Here is a 15,756-nt window from a genome sequence, read left to right as displayed (position 1 = left end):
TATATATTTAATTATTTATGACATCATCGATTTGACCGCTGACCATTGGTCCGACTAGTGAACCATGAACATGTAATTTTTCAGGTTTAATGACTGATCGGTTATGAAAACATTGGGTTTTTCGCAATTATTGATTCAAACTAGAATTATATTATTTAGCACATGAGATCTATTTAGCCACGTGGCAGGTGGACACATATAGCAGCTATAAGTTATGGTTTCTAGTGTGGTGTAATGGAGAGTTTGGAGACTAGGGAGAGACGTTCATGATACGATCGACTCGCTCGATTTGCCTAGTGAGACAGTTCGATTCGCCCGAGTCACTTCGTTGCTTGGCCGCTGTCCTCAGCCGGACGCCACCGGCCAGGCCTGTCGCCGGCGCGTACTCCATCTCTCATTCCCGAAATATCCCTGGCCTCACTCCGCGCTTCTGTTTTTCGCCATCGCTAAACCCCAAAATTACTGTTGCTGGCCTATCTGGGAGTTGTAGAAGAACTGAGTCACTAATGGCGTCGATGGAACCCGACTGCCCGTCTCCGGGACTTAACACCGCCTCGGAGGACTTTGTTCACGTGGATAACCCTGATCTCGATCCTATTCCTAACCCTAATATTGAAACCTCTCCTGAAGATTTTGTTTCGGTTGATGACCGTCAACACGACGTCGCATCTTTGAATGCGGAAGCTGAAGGTTCGGATCGGAATAGGGTTCTGCCGGAGGAGCTTTCGAGGAGTGTGGTGATGCTTTCTTGCGAGTCCTCAGCGGAAGGCGGTACCTGCGATGTCTACTTGGTCGGAACTGCTCATGTCTCGCAGGTAACTCTGTTTTTCGGTTGTTTGGATGCGTAGAAAACGAGAAGGAGATAAATTGGGAGGTTAGTTTGTGCCCTTTTGTTGTTTGGATAATTAGAACATTGAGAAGGAGAGAAAACGGCAGGCGAGTCGGCGTCTTTTTGTTTTTTGGATGTGAAGAAAATTGAGGAAGAGAGAAAATGAGAGGTTCGAGTGTTGTGTTTTCTACTGTTATGTTTCCCGAGAAATTGGTGACGATCGTGTTAGGCTTCGTTAAGTGAATTTTTTTTTTCTCATCCTCTATTTTTTCTTGTCAGAAAATCAAGAAAAAAAAACAAGGAAATCAAGTTTGAATGCTATGTGGTATAGTGATTTGGTTAGGGAAAAATTGAAAATTGTATCCGGCTTACAGGATTTTTTACTTTTTATTTTTTATTTTTTCTTTTCAGATGAGATTCAGAAAAATGGAAAGGGATTTTTTTTTCATAGGCAATAAAGAAAAACAAAAGGGGAAAAAAAAATACATATTCTGCATTGTTTTGGTTTTGGGAAATGAAAAATTGGCGTCTAGATTAAAAAAAATAACATCATTATCAACTTTCTCTGTTTTCTTAGCAAGAAAATTGAAATAAATAAAAGCAGATAATGCTGGTTTTGATGCAGAAGAATGAAAATTTTCACTTTATGTAAGCTGAACAATTGTATGGTATCTGAATTAGTATTCTGTAGGTCGAATGGAAAAGGAGTGAGTCATGTTCGAACTTAGTTTTTTATACTGGTGACTGGGTTGAGTCTTAGATAATGAATACTTTAGGGGCTTAACTTTGCATTATTGTAACATTTCGACAATTTAACCCATTGGAGTTCTTCTGTTATGAGTTGCAATGAGGTAGAATCTTATATTTTCATATATTACTATTTTCCTTTAGTTTGTTCTGGTTTTGATGTTTGTTATGGTATTATGAGAACCTGAGTTGCATTTCCTTCAAAATTTCTGTTCCATTCTGAAATGGTCAATTGTTTGCTTATGGCTGCTCATTATACATGTGCCTCTAGCATTGGGTCTTGAGTTGGTCCCTTTGTTATATTTTATCATTCTATAGTTGTCCAAGATTTGTACAACATTTGAAAACTAACCTTTGAGGGTTGGGACTAGCAACATTATCTTGAGATTTTTTTTTTTTGATAGGTAAATAAGGATTGTATTAAAAAGAAACGAGGTATACACAAAGTATATAAAGAAAAACAAAGGACCTAAAAAGATGCGTGAAAATACAAAAACCAGTAGTTGAGCTCTACAAAGAGCCTAACCAATCCACAAAGTCTAATAGCGACAAAGAACCATCCCCAATGTACAATCTAACCCAGTCATAAAAAAGATATAAAAAATAATTTTTAAATGTTTGGTTCATGTTTTCACAATTATCAAAAGGGCTTCTATTCCTCTCCCTCTATTAGGTCCAAAACAAACATAACAGAATAATCTTTCAAGCCTTTTTTTCTTTTTATCAACAAAAGACCCGTGCTAGCTCAGAAATACCTCTCTAACTAAAGAATGCATCACTTGACCCACCAGAAAATGCAAAAATCAATTGCCATAATAAGCGAGCTTTGGAAAAATGAATGAGAATATGATTGCTTGTTTCTTCTCATTCCTTACACAAGTAGCATCCATTAGGAATCCTCCATCCCCTCTTTTTAAGTTGATCTAGAGTTAAAATCTTGATCCAAGTTGTTTCCTAAGCAAAAAGGTTTATTCTTGATGGTTTCTAGGAATTCCATATTGTGCCATAAGGAAATGGTTTTGCTCTCCTATTTGCCAAAGAGGAATAGAAGGACTTAATTGAAAAAGGACCATTCTTTGTAGGTAACCATATCATAACATCGTCAGTCTCCAAAGAAATGGGGTGTGCAAACAACATCCCAAAAAAGACTTGTATCCCTTCTAGTTTCCCATCATGCAATTGCCTTGTAAACTTAGGACTCCAGCCACCATCATCCCAAAGGTCACTCACCCAAGCACCTTTTGAGGTAGCTATAAAATAGAGCTCTGGAAACGAATCTCTTAAGAATGCGTTCCCACACCACGTGTTCTTCTAGAACTTCACCGTGTTCCTAGGCCCAACCTTAAAACCTATTCTATTCTTGAAACTCTCCCAACTTGCCCATACTTACATACAATTACCCCTTTTTGGAGAGGATTCCTTTCACTTATAAATCTCCAAGACCATTTACCCAAAAGAGTTTCATTAGAGATGGATAAATTTCTGATACCCTAACCCCATTTTTGTTTCTCCGAGCAAACAATAACCCATTTTACCAAATGTGGCTTTTGTTGCAACCACCCCCCACCCCCAAATTAGAGATGGATAAATTTATGATACCCTAACCCCCTTTTTTGTTTCTCCGAGCAAACAATTGAATTTTTTCCAATCTAATAGCTACCTTCTTTGGGATGACAAAAAGAGACATGAAGTAAATAAGCAAGCTAGACAAAGTACTCTTCACCAGAGTAAGCCTTCCATCCCTTCCCAAACTCTAGAGGAGTTATAAGGGGCTCCCAATGGAAGTCCTAAATAGGTGGTTGGGAGGTACCTTGCAGCCTAAAACTACTCACTGATCTTTAACCCTGACAAAGGCTTAACCCACATAAAAACCCAACTTAGGTATTCAGGGTTCTCCTTACTAGCATCACAAAAAATGATAGTAGCGTCCAGAAATAACATATGGGAAACCTCCACCCCTTCTCCATCTCTTCCCCTTGCTAGAAAGCTGTCAATAAACCCTCCCTCCTTTGAGTGAGATATTTCCTTAGAATTTGAAAACTACTAAGCCCTCTTGGTTGGCCTTTTATGAAATATTATTGTAGCTTCTTTGGAATGATTAATGTGTTTGTTTTCTTCCTTATTTATTTGTTAAATTCTTCCATGAGACTGTATAAAACTCAGGAGACCCATTGGGGCTGTATTTTGAGATCACACATCATTGGCCAAACCCGGTTTTATCCTTCAACACAATTCAAAGAAAACTGCTGGCTGTACTTATCTTGGTCCTTTGCAGGAATCATGCAGAGAAGTTCAAGCTGTAATCAGTTACTTGAAACCAGAGGTGCTTCCCTTTTTGAAACTCACTGAAGCTTGATTGATTGGTAGATCAGTCACAAGTTAGATAGCTGCTTTTATTTATTTAGTTTATTTTATTTTTATTTTTAATTTATTTTTGTGTGCGTGTGTTCGATTCATCTGATAGTTTGCCATTTCATGTGCATAAACTGATCACAGGCTGTTTTCTTGGAGCTATGCTCAAGTCGAGTGGCAGTCCTTACTCCTCAGAGTTTAAAGGTTTGTGTTTCTATCATTGTCTTGATCATGTTTCCATTTTGCTGGTGTAATTGATTGAACTATATTACATTTTTTGATAGGTAAATAAAGCAAATATATTAAAATCTGATTGAACTATATTACATTCTGGATCATCTTTCAGCTCTAGTGGAATAGCCCGAATGTTAACTGGATATTCATTGTCTGGTTGTTCATATTTCTGCTTTAACCCAACTTACATCTATAACCTAAGATGTTAAATACTAGCGTTGATGTAGATTCCTTTTTCCTGGACAGCACTTGTGTGACCAGACATCTATATTACTTGAATCATTAATATCCAAGTTTTCACTTGCATGTGTACTCATTTTTAGTTCATCAGGTACCAACTATGAGTGAAATGATAGACATGTGGAAGAAAAACCATAATCTCTTGGGAATACTTTATAGCTGGTTTCTTGCCAAGGTGTGGTCCTCATGAGCTCTTGACATTATTTTTCTCCAGTTATTCTTTTTTCCTTCTATTAAACTAGAATAATAGTTTTTATGTGTGTGTTGTAATTAGTTTTGAATTGTGATTTTTTCTTGTCATTTTTTAATGTTAGGTTGCTAATAGGCTTGAGGTTTTCCCTGGTGCTGAGTTTCGTGTGGCATATGAAGAGGCAATGAAGTATGGTGGCAAGGTGATGCTTGGGGACCGCCCAATAAATGTAAGATACACTTTGCTCTAGACTTATGGATATAGATTACATTGCATTTTCAATGGGGACCTCCATAAAGGTTGGGCATGGGATTCACTCTCATGTGATACTTGTGATTTGCCATCACAATGCATTACTAGTTGACTCCCTGTTCCTCAGTTTGAATAACATTTAACCAGAACTATCTTCTTTTATGCCAATAACTTTCAAGGCATGGCCTGTTGGAGTCCGGACTTGCACCATTGGATTATCCACTGGATGTGTTCTTTAATGTATAACAATTGTTCTTGAATGTTTGTCCCTCAGATTACTTATTTGCTATAGGAAATTATGTGATAAATTTGATGGCAATCTGAACTTTTTAGTCTTGAATTGGCATTATCTCTATTGTTCCCCTGCTGTTTTTGAGTGCTCAGTACTATGCCATGTCTTCTTAACTTTCTTTACGTAGTTCTTATCAAAAAAATAAAAATAAAAATTCTTTACATGGTTGTCGGTGCTTGAAAATTTCATTATGGACAAACTAAAGTATGCCTTCAACCGAAGCAGATTACATTGCGGAGGACATGGGGAAAAATGCCCCTTTGGCACAAGGCAAAACTATTATACACTATAACTTTTCAAGCATTCTTTCTACCAAGTCAAGAGGATCTAAACAAAATGGTAAGCTCTTTTTATTTGCAGGAGTGATTTTTTGCCCAAAAGATACCTCATTTTGAACTCTACAAGAAGAGTTCATCTCATGTTGCTGAATATCAGTTGACTATAATGTGGGCTTGTATAACTTCAGATGAAGGAAATGGACAATGTCGACATGTTGACTCTTGTGATTCAGGAGATGAGCAAGGAGTTCCCCACTCTAATGGAGACCCTTGTACATGAGCGAGACCAGTTAGTATTCTTCTTCGGTATATTATATTTGATGTCATCATTGTGTTGCTTCTAAAGCCATAATCTTGTCTTTAGAATTATCTTTTCTTCCTTGATACAACCTACTTCTTCCGATGTCTTTCTTTATCTCTTAGTGTTGATAATCAAGATATAGAGAAGGAAAAGGAAGGTAATGAACCAATTCCTGTGAGAAAGGACCATGACATTTGTTTGTTCTCCTGCTTGAATACAAAAAACCCAAATTAAAATTTATGAGGGCGGTGAGACATTTTGCAATCCTTTTGTCTGGTGTTGGCAGTGCAAAACCACAAAATGACTGTTACTACCATCTTACATACCTCCTAACACCCACCCACCTACCCACCAACCCAGCAAGAGAACTGAAAGGATGAAAGCTGTGAAATGAGGTGCCAACTATAAGAACTACCCTATAAGAATTATTGAATCCATATGGGTGCCTTTTTGTCATAGTCCTCATTCCTCTCATGCTTTGCTTGTTGGTTCATGAGTGCTTATATCACATTAATTTTATCAGTATTTCTTAAAAATGCTTGTATGTTCAGGTTCATGTCGTCCACATTACTAAGAGTCGCTGCTAAGCATAGTTCAGTAGTGGCAGTTGTTGGAAAGGGTCACCTGCAAGGGATTAAGAAGAACTGGCAGCAGCCTATTCAGGTAAGGGAACATTTCCTTTGCTGAGGACTGCTACATGATCTCTGGTGAACTCTTGCTCTTTACATCATTCCATGAGTACTCTAAGGCTATGTTTGGTTTTTGGAAAATTTGAAGGAAAATAAAATAGAGGAAAAATAGAAAAAAAAGAAAAAGTGAAGGAAAATAAAAAACAAATTTGAACTCAATAATTTATTTTTATATACTCCTTCAAACTCATAAGTTTGAAAATGCATAAGTTTTTAACTAATTTTAATTATATTCTATTTTCTTTCATATTTTTCATAATATTATTAAATATGAAAAAATAATTTTTCTTAGTATTTGTTTTCTTTTTTTAGTACTTTCTGACTTTCCAGGAACACATTGACTGCATCTGAATTCAATATCAGTTCTTCCACTTTTCCCGATTGAATGCCTCTTTATCTTAATGTGCATATATTTCAAATGTTCATACTTTTGTCTGTACCCCTCTTGCAGATTACGTCTCTTCTGGAACCTCCATCACATAGCCCAGCTGTTTCTGCTGTGAAGATCCTCACCTCTCTGGGTGCTGCAGTCGCTGGGGTGGCAATAATCTCCGGTATATACCTCGCAGTTAAGAAATAACAACACTGGAGTTGCAGGTGGACATTTCTTCTTATGAAGTTTTTGTTAGGACGGTGTTACCGAATCACAATCATAAGTTGACCCAGAATTTTTCTCAGGAAAATGCTCCTCTCCTTTCCTTCTTCCAGTCTAAAATCCTCTTACCCCTCATGCCCCAAATAACAAATAAATTAAAAATAATGTAACCCTGGTTAGTTCATATAAAGCTTTGGTGTGGCCATTTGATTGCTACCTTATTCCTTATTATTTCTGACAACATTATAGAAGAATAGAAATGTTTTCATGTTCTCTTTGAATTTTATCCTCCACAGAAATTTAATACCAGGTGGCCTGAAGCCCGTTACTATTATTATTAATTATAATTATAATTATTAATATTATTTAAGTATGACATTAATGACGTACGAAAACTTACAAATGTGGGCATGAGACACCATTTTTTTTTGGCGGTTAACAATTAAATTTCCTTTCCCAGTTTTTGACTTCAAATCATTTAGCAAGGGTTGGGGCTTTTTAATTTTAAAAAAGCAAGTGAATCAAATTGGTCAATTTTAATTGAATCAGTTCAGGTTAGAATTCATTTAGATGTTAAATCAGATTGATTGAACCAGCTTCACTTGACATTGGATTTTTATTTTCTTTTGCAAAGAAGTCCAAAAATCTTGTTGTGATGGTAAATGAGTTACTGTTAATTTTTTTTAATCAAATATATTTAAAACAATCTAAAATTTATATATTTTTAAATTATTAAATTTTTATATAGTATAAAATAAAAATATTTTTAAAATATCATATAAAAATAATTTATTAACTTAAAATTTATTTATTTTGTTAATTTTTTTTGTCTTTTATGCTTTTTGTTTATTTTTTATCCTTTCCTTTGCAGCATTCCTAAAAAATTTTCCTGTTTTTATTTCCAATTTAATTCAAGAAAGTTAAGATCATTGACTTAAAAAAAAATACACTTTTGTCTAACCATATCATAAATATATAATTTATATGTTATTAAGATTAAAAATAATTATAAAAAATAAATTTAATAAAATTTAAAATTCGTGACATCTTTATTTTTTTAACCTTTTTTTTCTTTTTGTTTAAACTCATCAAATTAGAAATGTAAATTTTAATATTAGAAATTTAAAATCACAAATTTTAAATATCAAAGCTTAAAAAATTAGAAACTTAAAATGATGGAAATAAATTAAAAACTTGAATTATTAAGGAAAAATAAGGTTTTTTTTTTTTAAAAAAGAAGAAATAGGATTTTTTTTTTTGGAAATAAAGGAAAATATATTTCTAAGGAAATAATAAAAGAGATTTGTTTAAGGACCCTCTATCTTGGTAGCAGAGGAGCCGCCCGGTCCCGCTTCCTTTTTATTTCTTCTTTTTTTTAATAAATTTAACAAATACGTAATAATTCCAAAAATACCAAGACAACAAAAAAAAGTTTTTTTATGACATCATCATGCATTGTTCATCTTCTCCATCGGGCTGAATACAACTTGGTTCGAAGAAAAAAAATTTTTAGTTGTCACCGATGGAGAAGATGAACAGTGCATGATGACGTCATCATAACGTCATAAAAAAAAATTATACATTTGTTAAATTTGGTTTTATTGACATTATTATTATTATTATTATTGTTCTTTATGATATAATTTTTTTATCTTATACCAATAATGTTATCCTAGGCCATTTTTGTTAAATATTTAAATTTATTATGACAATAAAGAACATTTGTGTGATTACCTATCTCAATTCCAAGTGTGTCAAGTTGTGCAAATTAAATATTTGAGTTTATCATGACAATAATGAACATATATGTAGTTACCTATCGTGATCCTATATGTGTTAAATTGTCTTTGTTGAGATATTTTATTTCTCACTTTTGGTTGCTTTATTATTGTGACTACTAAGGTCCATATGGGTATTGTAATTGTCCTATTGATGATTATAATACTTGATAGGATGCTTAGATTGGTGAAGGAAATTAATTATATATTATGAATCGTACTAATTTTTTTTTGCCATTTCGGTAATAAAATTATTGCATCTTGGTTGTGATATTTAATTAGTTGTTCTTACCGCTGTGGAATTTCAAAATTCCAAGTTATTACTAAATTGAGAAATTTTGGAAACTAGCAAATAACATGATATTGTAATAATATGCAGATTGTTTAATTTTGTTATTTTCCAGCTACTAACAATCTTGGAATTATTATGCAATTATCTACCATCAAGCCTCTTACTGAAAATAACTTTGAAGTAGAGGTATTTAAAGTTTGATAAGATTATCACCCAAAATGGTTTTAAAGATAATAAAGTTGATAGATGCATATATTTGAGGGTCAGTGGGAGTAGTTACATATTTCTTGTTTTATACGTTGATGATATACTACTCGCTTCAAATGATTATGACTTGTTGATTGAGACAAAGCACATGTTGTCAACCCATTTTGACATGAAAGATCTTGGTGAGACTTTTTATGTTTTAGGCATAAAGATTCTTCGTAATAGGGCTAATGAGGTGCTTAAATTGTCTCAAAGAACCTATATTGAAAAGATATTGAAGAAATTCAATATGCATAACTGTAGTTCTACTAGAGCGCCAATTGTGAAGGGTGATAAGTTTTCGAAGGTTCATTGTCCTCAAAATGATGATAAGGGAGAGGAAATGAGAACCATTCCTTATTCATCTTTGATGGGCGGCCTTATGTATGTTCAAGTATGTATACGCCTTGATATTGCTTTTGTTGTGGGCATGTTGGGAAGGTACTTGAGCAATCCTGGGAGTCAACATTGGAAAGCTGCTAAGAAGGTCCTTAGGTATTTATAAGGAACTAAGGACTTAATGTTGACATATCAACGTATCAACATACTTAATATAGTTGGGTTTTGTGATGCTGATTTTGCTGACTGCATAAATGATAAGAAATCCATTACAGACTATATTTTTGTGATGACAAGAGTTGTATCTTGAAAAAGTGTCAAACAAACACTTACAACATCCTCAACCATGGAGACAAAGTATGTGGCATGTTGTGAGACTTGTTGTCATGCTATATGGATACGAAATTTTATTTCAGCTTTGAAAGTTGTTGACTCTATTTCTAGACCGCTGAAATTATTTTGTGATGATTTTGTAACTGTTGCTTTCTCTAAGAACACTAGGAGTACTTCTCGCTTCAAACATATTGATGTAAAGTTCTATTTTGTTAAGGAGAAAGTGACAAAATCTTTTATTGATATTGAGCACATGTTAACAAAAAATATGTTGACGAATCCGCTAACAAAAGACTTACCCATAGTTGTGTTTTATGAACATGTATCTCAAATGAGTTTGTTGGGAGCTTAGGTTGTATTAAGTTAGTGAGAGTCATTTTTAGTATTGTAATATTAAGTTATTGTTGAAATGATTGTTATTATTGTATATTTTCATGTGAATCAAACAATGGAGCATGTATGATTACATTTGATTATTTGTTTTGATGAAATTCTATGGGATATTGATTTATGATTATAAAGTGTTTATGTACAAAGTAACAAACATTCTAATTGGATTAATATCAACAATGGATTGGATCATTTTTCAGTCATTCATTGAATGATAAATCACTACAAGTGACGGAGATACACAATTTAAATACCGGAAGATCCAATATTTTAAAATTGTATCTAGAATGACCGGAAAGGTGGAAACAAGACCAGATATAATTTGATCGTTATGAGCAAATCCAAAATCTTTGTAGACAGAGCCAATCATCAGTTCCCAACCATGGGGCGAGTGGAATCCGATACATAAATTAGTTAATAAAAGAATAGAAAAAGCTTTTATTGTGTCGCTTAAGTTATATAGGAATTGCTGAATCCAAGAGTTAAGAATAAGAAGTTCTTAATTACCCATAATAGAATAACCACTTAGAATAACGAAACAGATTATATTTGTCGAGAAGTGCAAAATCGTATGGATAGGATCCTCATTGTACATCTTGATCAATTGGATCATTTCTTTGTGGATTCCCATACGAAGCTTTTGTAGATGTGTTTCCGGGCATTCCTTTATCATTTCGTCCAACAAGAAGAGTTCCTCTAATTCTATGAATTTTTCTAGAATACTCTTTTCTTGAATGTCATTCAAAAAAGTTTCAGATTGCCTAGTATTCCACCAATTAGTAACCCAAGATTCTAGACTTTTATTAAGTGATAGAGAGATCCACCAGGGCAAAAATACTATAGATGCAAGATATAGAAGGGGAGTGAATGCTTTCTTTTTTGTCATTTTTTTTTCAGCTGTGAATTTTTAATGAACCCAATTCATTCGTTGACTCTCGATCTAATAGTTCTATCAAACATGAGTTCTATTACAAGGTATCGAGCCTATGAATCTATTCTATGTTTTTTATTTGTGATTCAGCAGTTAGTCCTTGAATCTAGAAAGAATACAGAAATAGAATAAGAGTCCACTTCGAATGAAGAAATAATAAAAAATATTGTTTCCAGATATCTCCGCAATTGGTCAGATTCTAAGCACCCCTTTCGATGAATGCCCAAGAATGCCCGAAAGAACCGCTTTTTTAATGAATATTTTTCAAATTTCAAGACGAAAGAACTCCCTTTCGACCATTTCTATCAATATATTTAATATTTCGAAAAACTTTTGCTGGCTACTGGAATAATTGAGAGAAATTTCTGAAGAATATTGTGATGGACTGAAGTGGCAAAACAAGATAGAAATTTGATAGTTATCATTATAAGAGGTTTAGTCATTAAGGAACACAAAAGAAATGATAAAAAGAAACGTCGATTGACAAAAAAGAGAGAATTTACAAGATATGATCTATCTGCATCTAGCGTATCAATTCCAAATATTGAACCTAAAATAAATTCTTTATTTCGAAATGTTTTGATATATGGGAATTTTTCGATTTGTTACTTGCTTTGTTACCGTGAGTCGATTTCCATACGCATAAAAGACCATTTTTGCGGACAAAAACAGTTTCCTTTTATGATCGTATACGTCTGCTTTAGCTCAAATGAGCGAAACTTCAGTTAAGTTATGCTATAGAAAAGGAATGGCGGATTCTTGAATTTTTTCCCTCCTGCTAAGAAATCAGTTCATTTCAAAATACTTCAATCGGTACACGCAAGAAATAGGCTAATTCAGCAGCTTTTTGTTCCATTTCTCGTGGCGTCAAATTCTCATCAGTACGAGTCAAAGGAATGGCCCCCTGTCCTCTGATTTCCATATAAAGGACAAGGATACGACGGGCATAAATATCCTCTTTAACTGCTATTCTGATGGACTGAATATCTTTCATAAGTAATCGGAGGAAGATCCGGCGATTTTTTCCAGGAAATCCCCAACAAAAAATACACACTATTCCTTCTTTTCTATCGAATCGATCATAACCACTACCTACATTCCACGAAATTGTGCACCACAAATAAGAGCTAATAAAGAGATCGACAATCCCGTAGAAAGACATCACGATCCCTTGTGGAAAAAAAATTATTTACTGAGACGAAAATAAAGATATCAAATTCCTACTAAGATAACTGGAAGTTCCAACCAATAAGAACCCTAATGAACCTAAAAAAAGGATAAAGGCCCAGTAGAAATTACTTGTTTTTCGAGACCCTATTATAAGTTCTATCCATATACGTTCTGATCGCCAACTCATACTAGATCCAGTTGCATTTTATTGTAATTGAGAGAATAACCCAAATGAATTTTACTTTACTCCTTTTTGTTTCCGAAGTAACTCTCATCAACTAGCACTATTCTGATGTGAACCTTTAGGCGTAATTCATCGAATTGGTTAAATCTAAAATAATAACATCCCCCTCATATGATCCCCTATAGATATCTACATACATATAGATTTCCATTTCAGACATCCGATGATCCTGATCTATTTTAAAATAGCTATAATTTATTTACCCATATATCATGTTTCCACATACCATACATAAGAGCTCTTTCATTTATGTTCTGAGGAAGCCACATGTTATACCATATTCCACTAAATGGATATCTATGTTATGATCCAAGTCTAAGTCTTGAAAAAAAAAAGAATGGATGAGATGTAGTTCCATCGGATCTAAAAAATCTTGTTTTTTTGAACATGAAGAAATAACGAAGCCATTGCAATTGCCGGAAATACTAGGCCCACTAAAGGCACCAAAATAGAGGGTAAGTTAAGAGTTATCATAGAATGGGTACCTCGATTTAATATTTGTACATGTTATTGTTATAAAGATATTTTATAATAATTAGTATAGAATTCGTATATAATTATATTAAGTATATCTAAGTGATGTATGATTATGTAGTCCAAGAAAGAGAATTGTTGAAATTTTTTATGTGTGGACTTACATAATTAATGTGACAAATGTTATATATCAATGTTATTTTATTTTTGTATTACGATCCATAATGGAGCTAGACACATTATTGCTTGATTTTTTATAGATTCACCTTAATTCACTTGATTGGCTCATTAAATCAAGTGGTCCAAATAATATGTGTAATATGTGATATATATATATATTTCTTCTTCTTGAGTTGAAAAAAGGCACGCGTTACCCACTCGTTTTGAGAACACTGAATCTTGGGTGTAGAAAGGAAAAAACTCATTTAAACCCGCATTTTCATACCATCACGGATTGAGCATATTCTTAGATACTAGTGAAGCACAAAAATGACCTTTCATGACATTAATCAATGTAAACATTTTATTTATTGTTATTTAATGCATGCTTTAATGTTAATGTGATCTAGATCGTTTACAATTTCATCAATTGGTATAACATTTGTAATGACTCACTCCCAATCATATAGATATTATCCATTTTGAATTCAAAGGGGTCGAGTCCTTACGACTTTAAAATACGTTTATAAGATTACGAGAAGTCCATACTTATATAATGTTAAAAACTTTCCCCCCTATTTGATGTATGATGTTATAAACACTCTCATATAAACTCAACGTCCTCGTGTCCCATGAAATTGTAAAGCCAAACAAACACCCTTATGAGACCAAACAGACCTCATATCGAGATCTAGAATCAACTCTAATACCAATTGATGAAATTTTAAACGACATTGGATCACATGTAGACATTAAAACATGCATTAAATGATAATAAATGAAATGTTTATCTTAATTAATGCCATGAAAAGCCATTTTCATGCTGTGCTCGATCCGTGATAGTATGAATATCAGTATTCAATAAACTTTTCTCTCTACCCCCAATATTCAATCTATGTGTACTATCAAAACAAGTGTACAATGCATGCGCCTTTTTCAACCTCAAGAAGAAAAGTTCATTTGCATATAAATTTATATATATCACACGTTACACACATTATTTAAACTACTTCACTTAATGAATTAATCAAATATTTATGATTAATCCATAAAAAATAAGTAACAATATATACAATCCTATTATGCACATAAAATAATATTGATTTATAATATTATTATCACAATTATGTAAATCCACACAGAAAATTGTAACATCAAAACCACTGCAGTCTGCCAACCGCACGACCGCTGCAATCATGCACAATGCATCAAAACAGCATCGTTTTGGAAGGAGAAAACCAAAAATAAAAAAACTCTGATCTTGAAGACTCGCCCAATTCACACGATTCACCGGTCCAATGATGGTCTATTCAAGGTTAATTCAAAAGGCTTTTAAAGCTGGACCGGACTGGAATGGCCAGCGTCAGACGGCCGGACCAGTCAGTCCGGTTTTCAAAACGTTGATAATTTCTCTTCTCAATGTTCAGTTTGTAACCTTTCGGGAAATTTCTAAATTTTTAACTACTATTATTATTAAGACTAAGATTTAGGGTTCAGACTCAGCAATGTACATAAAAAATGAAAATGTATGAGGTGTTTCCAGGATCAAATGATACTAAAAATCACCGATCAGGATGGCCACAATTTTGGATGTAGCGCCCGTGCCATTACATCTGGAGGTACTGTTTTCAAACCCCCAGTATTGGTAATGGGCGCAATTTTCTATCTACTCTACTTTTCAAAGCAGTTTTCTGATTTCATAAAACACAAATATGTTTCCGTAAAACATACGCATAATGTGCTCAGTGGAAGGAGAAGTCGTTTGAATTCAATAGGCTCACGGCAGACCCATTGGGCCCGTCCACTGCCCTATGAACACCAATGTGTCTCGTCTCATCACAGCACATACTTTCAAAAATTAAAAAAACTAAAAATAAAAATGAAAACAAATATTGAGAGAGGCTTCAGTGTGTGTAACAATCAGATCATTGAATAAATCTCACTGAAATCCGCTAAGATAATTGAAATTATCATCATAAGCCCTCAATCACTATAACAGGAAAAAAAAAACCCCAAAAATTATAACTTTCCAATAATGAAAAAAATGAGGAGAGAGAAGGACCAAAGCTAATAGGTGAAGGGAAAGGGGCTTTTCCCAAAACACCGCTACACTTCCCTGAACTTAGACCTGCGACTTCGAGTGCTCAGACAGCCAAGGGTTTGTCTTCAACTTCTGGGGATTAAACCCAGATCAGAAACTCTAGTCCACATGGTTTCATCATCACACCCGCTCTATTGAATATACAAATCAAAAATCAAACTCAGCGACAAAAAAATAGAAAAAGGAGACTTGTCAATAGGAAATTGAGATTTTACATGGACGAGGAAGAGGAAGAGGAAGAGGCAGAGGCGAGAAGAGTGTAATGGGTCGTTTATATAGAGAGCTGTTTGTTTGTTAGGG

At 33.9% G+C, this 15,756-nt stretch overlaps 1 protein-coding gene and 4 non-coding genes across 5 annotated transcripts; 1 reads left to right on the top strand and 4 right to left on the bottom strand.

Annotated features, from left to right (window-relative positions):
- Positions 1-212: 212 nt before the first annotated feature.
- On the top strand, positions 213-7,280 carry LOC100244828 (uncharacterized). Its single transcript, XM_002280372.5, has 9 exons — positions 213-815; positions 3,852-3,899; positions 4,073-4,132; positions 4,494-4,577; positions 4,717-4,821; positions 5,362-5,475; positions 5,603-5,703; positions 6,267-6,378; positions 6,856-7,280. The coding sequence occupies exons 1-9, from the start codon at positions 267-269 to the stop codon at positions 6,982-6,984; spliced, it is 1,302 nt and encodes a 433-aa protein (XP_002280408.1). The 5' UTR covers positions 213-266; the 3' UTR covers positions 6,985-7,280.
- Positions 7,281-14,877: 7,597 nt separating this feature from the next.
- On the bottom strand, positions 14,878-15,002 carry LOC132254835 (small nucleolar RNA snoR80). The gene has a single exon (XR_009467216.1). It is a non-coding gene; the product is annotated as a small nucleolar RNA snoR80 (small nucleolar RNA).
- A 90-nt stretch (positions 15,003-15,092) lies between these two features.
- Positions 15,093-15,201, bottom strand: LOC132254828 (small nucleolar RNA Z152/R70/R12). Its single transcript, XR_009467209.1, has one exon. It is a non-coding gene; the product is annotated as a small nucleolar RNA Z152/R70/R12 (small nucleolar RNA).
- Positions 15,202-15,254: 53 nt separating this feature from the next.
- Positions 15,255-15,338, bottom strand: LOC132254827 (small nucleolar RNA R11/Z151). Its single transcript, XR_009467208.1, has one exon. It is a non-coding gene; the product is annotated as a small nucleolar RNA R11/Z151 (small nucleolar RNA).
- A 153-nt stretch (positions 15,339-15,491) lies between these two features.
- On the bottom strand, positions 15,492-15,586 carry LOC132254825 (small nucleolar RNA Z157/R69/R10). Its single transcript, XR_009467206.1, has one exon. It is a non-coding gene; the product is annotated as a small nucleolar RNA Z157/R69/R10 (small nucleolar RNA).
- Between the last annotated feature and the right edge of the window lie 170 nt (positions 15,587-15,756).

Source organism: Vitis vinifera, chromosome 12, assembly GCF_030704535.1.
Source record: "Vitis vinifera cultivar Pinot Noir 40024 chromosome 12, ASM3070453v1".
Lineage (NCBI taxonomy): Eukaryota > Viridiplantae > Streptophyta > Magnoliopsida > Vitales > Vitaceae > Vitis > Vitis vinifera.
The sequence above is the reverse complement of the archived record's forward strand: the minus strand, read 5'-3'. Positions and strand labels throughout refer to the sequence as shown.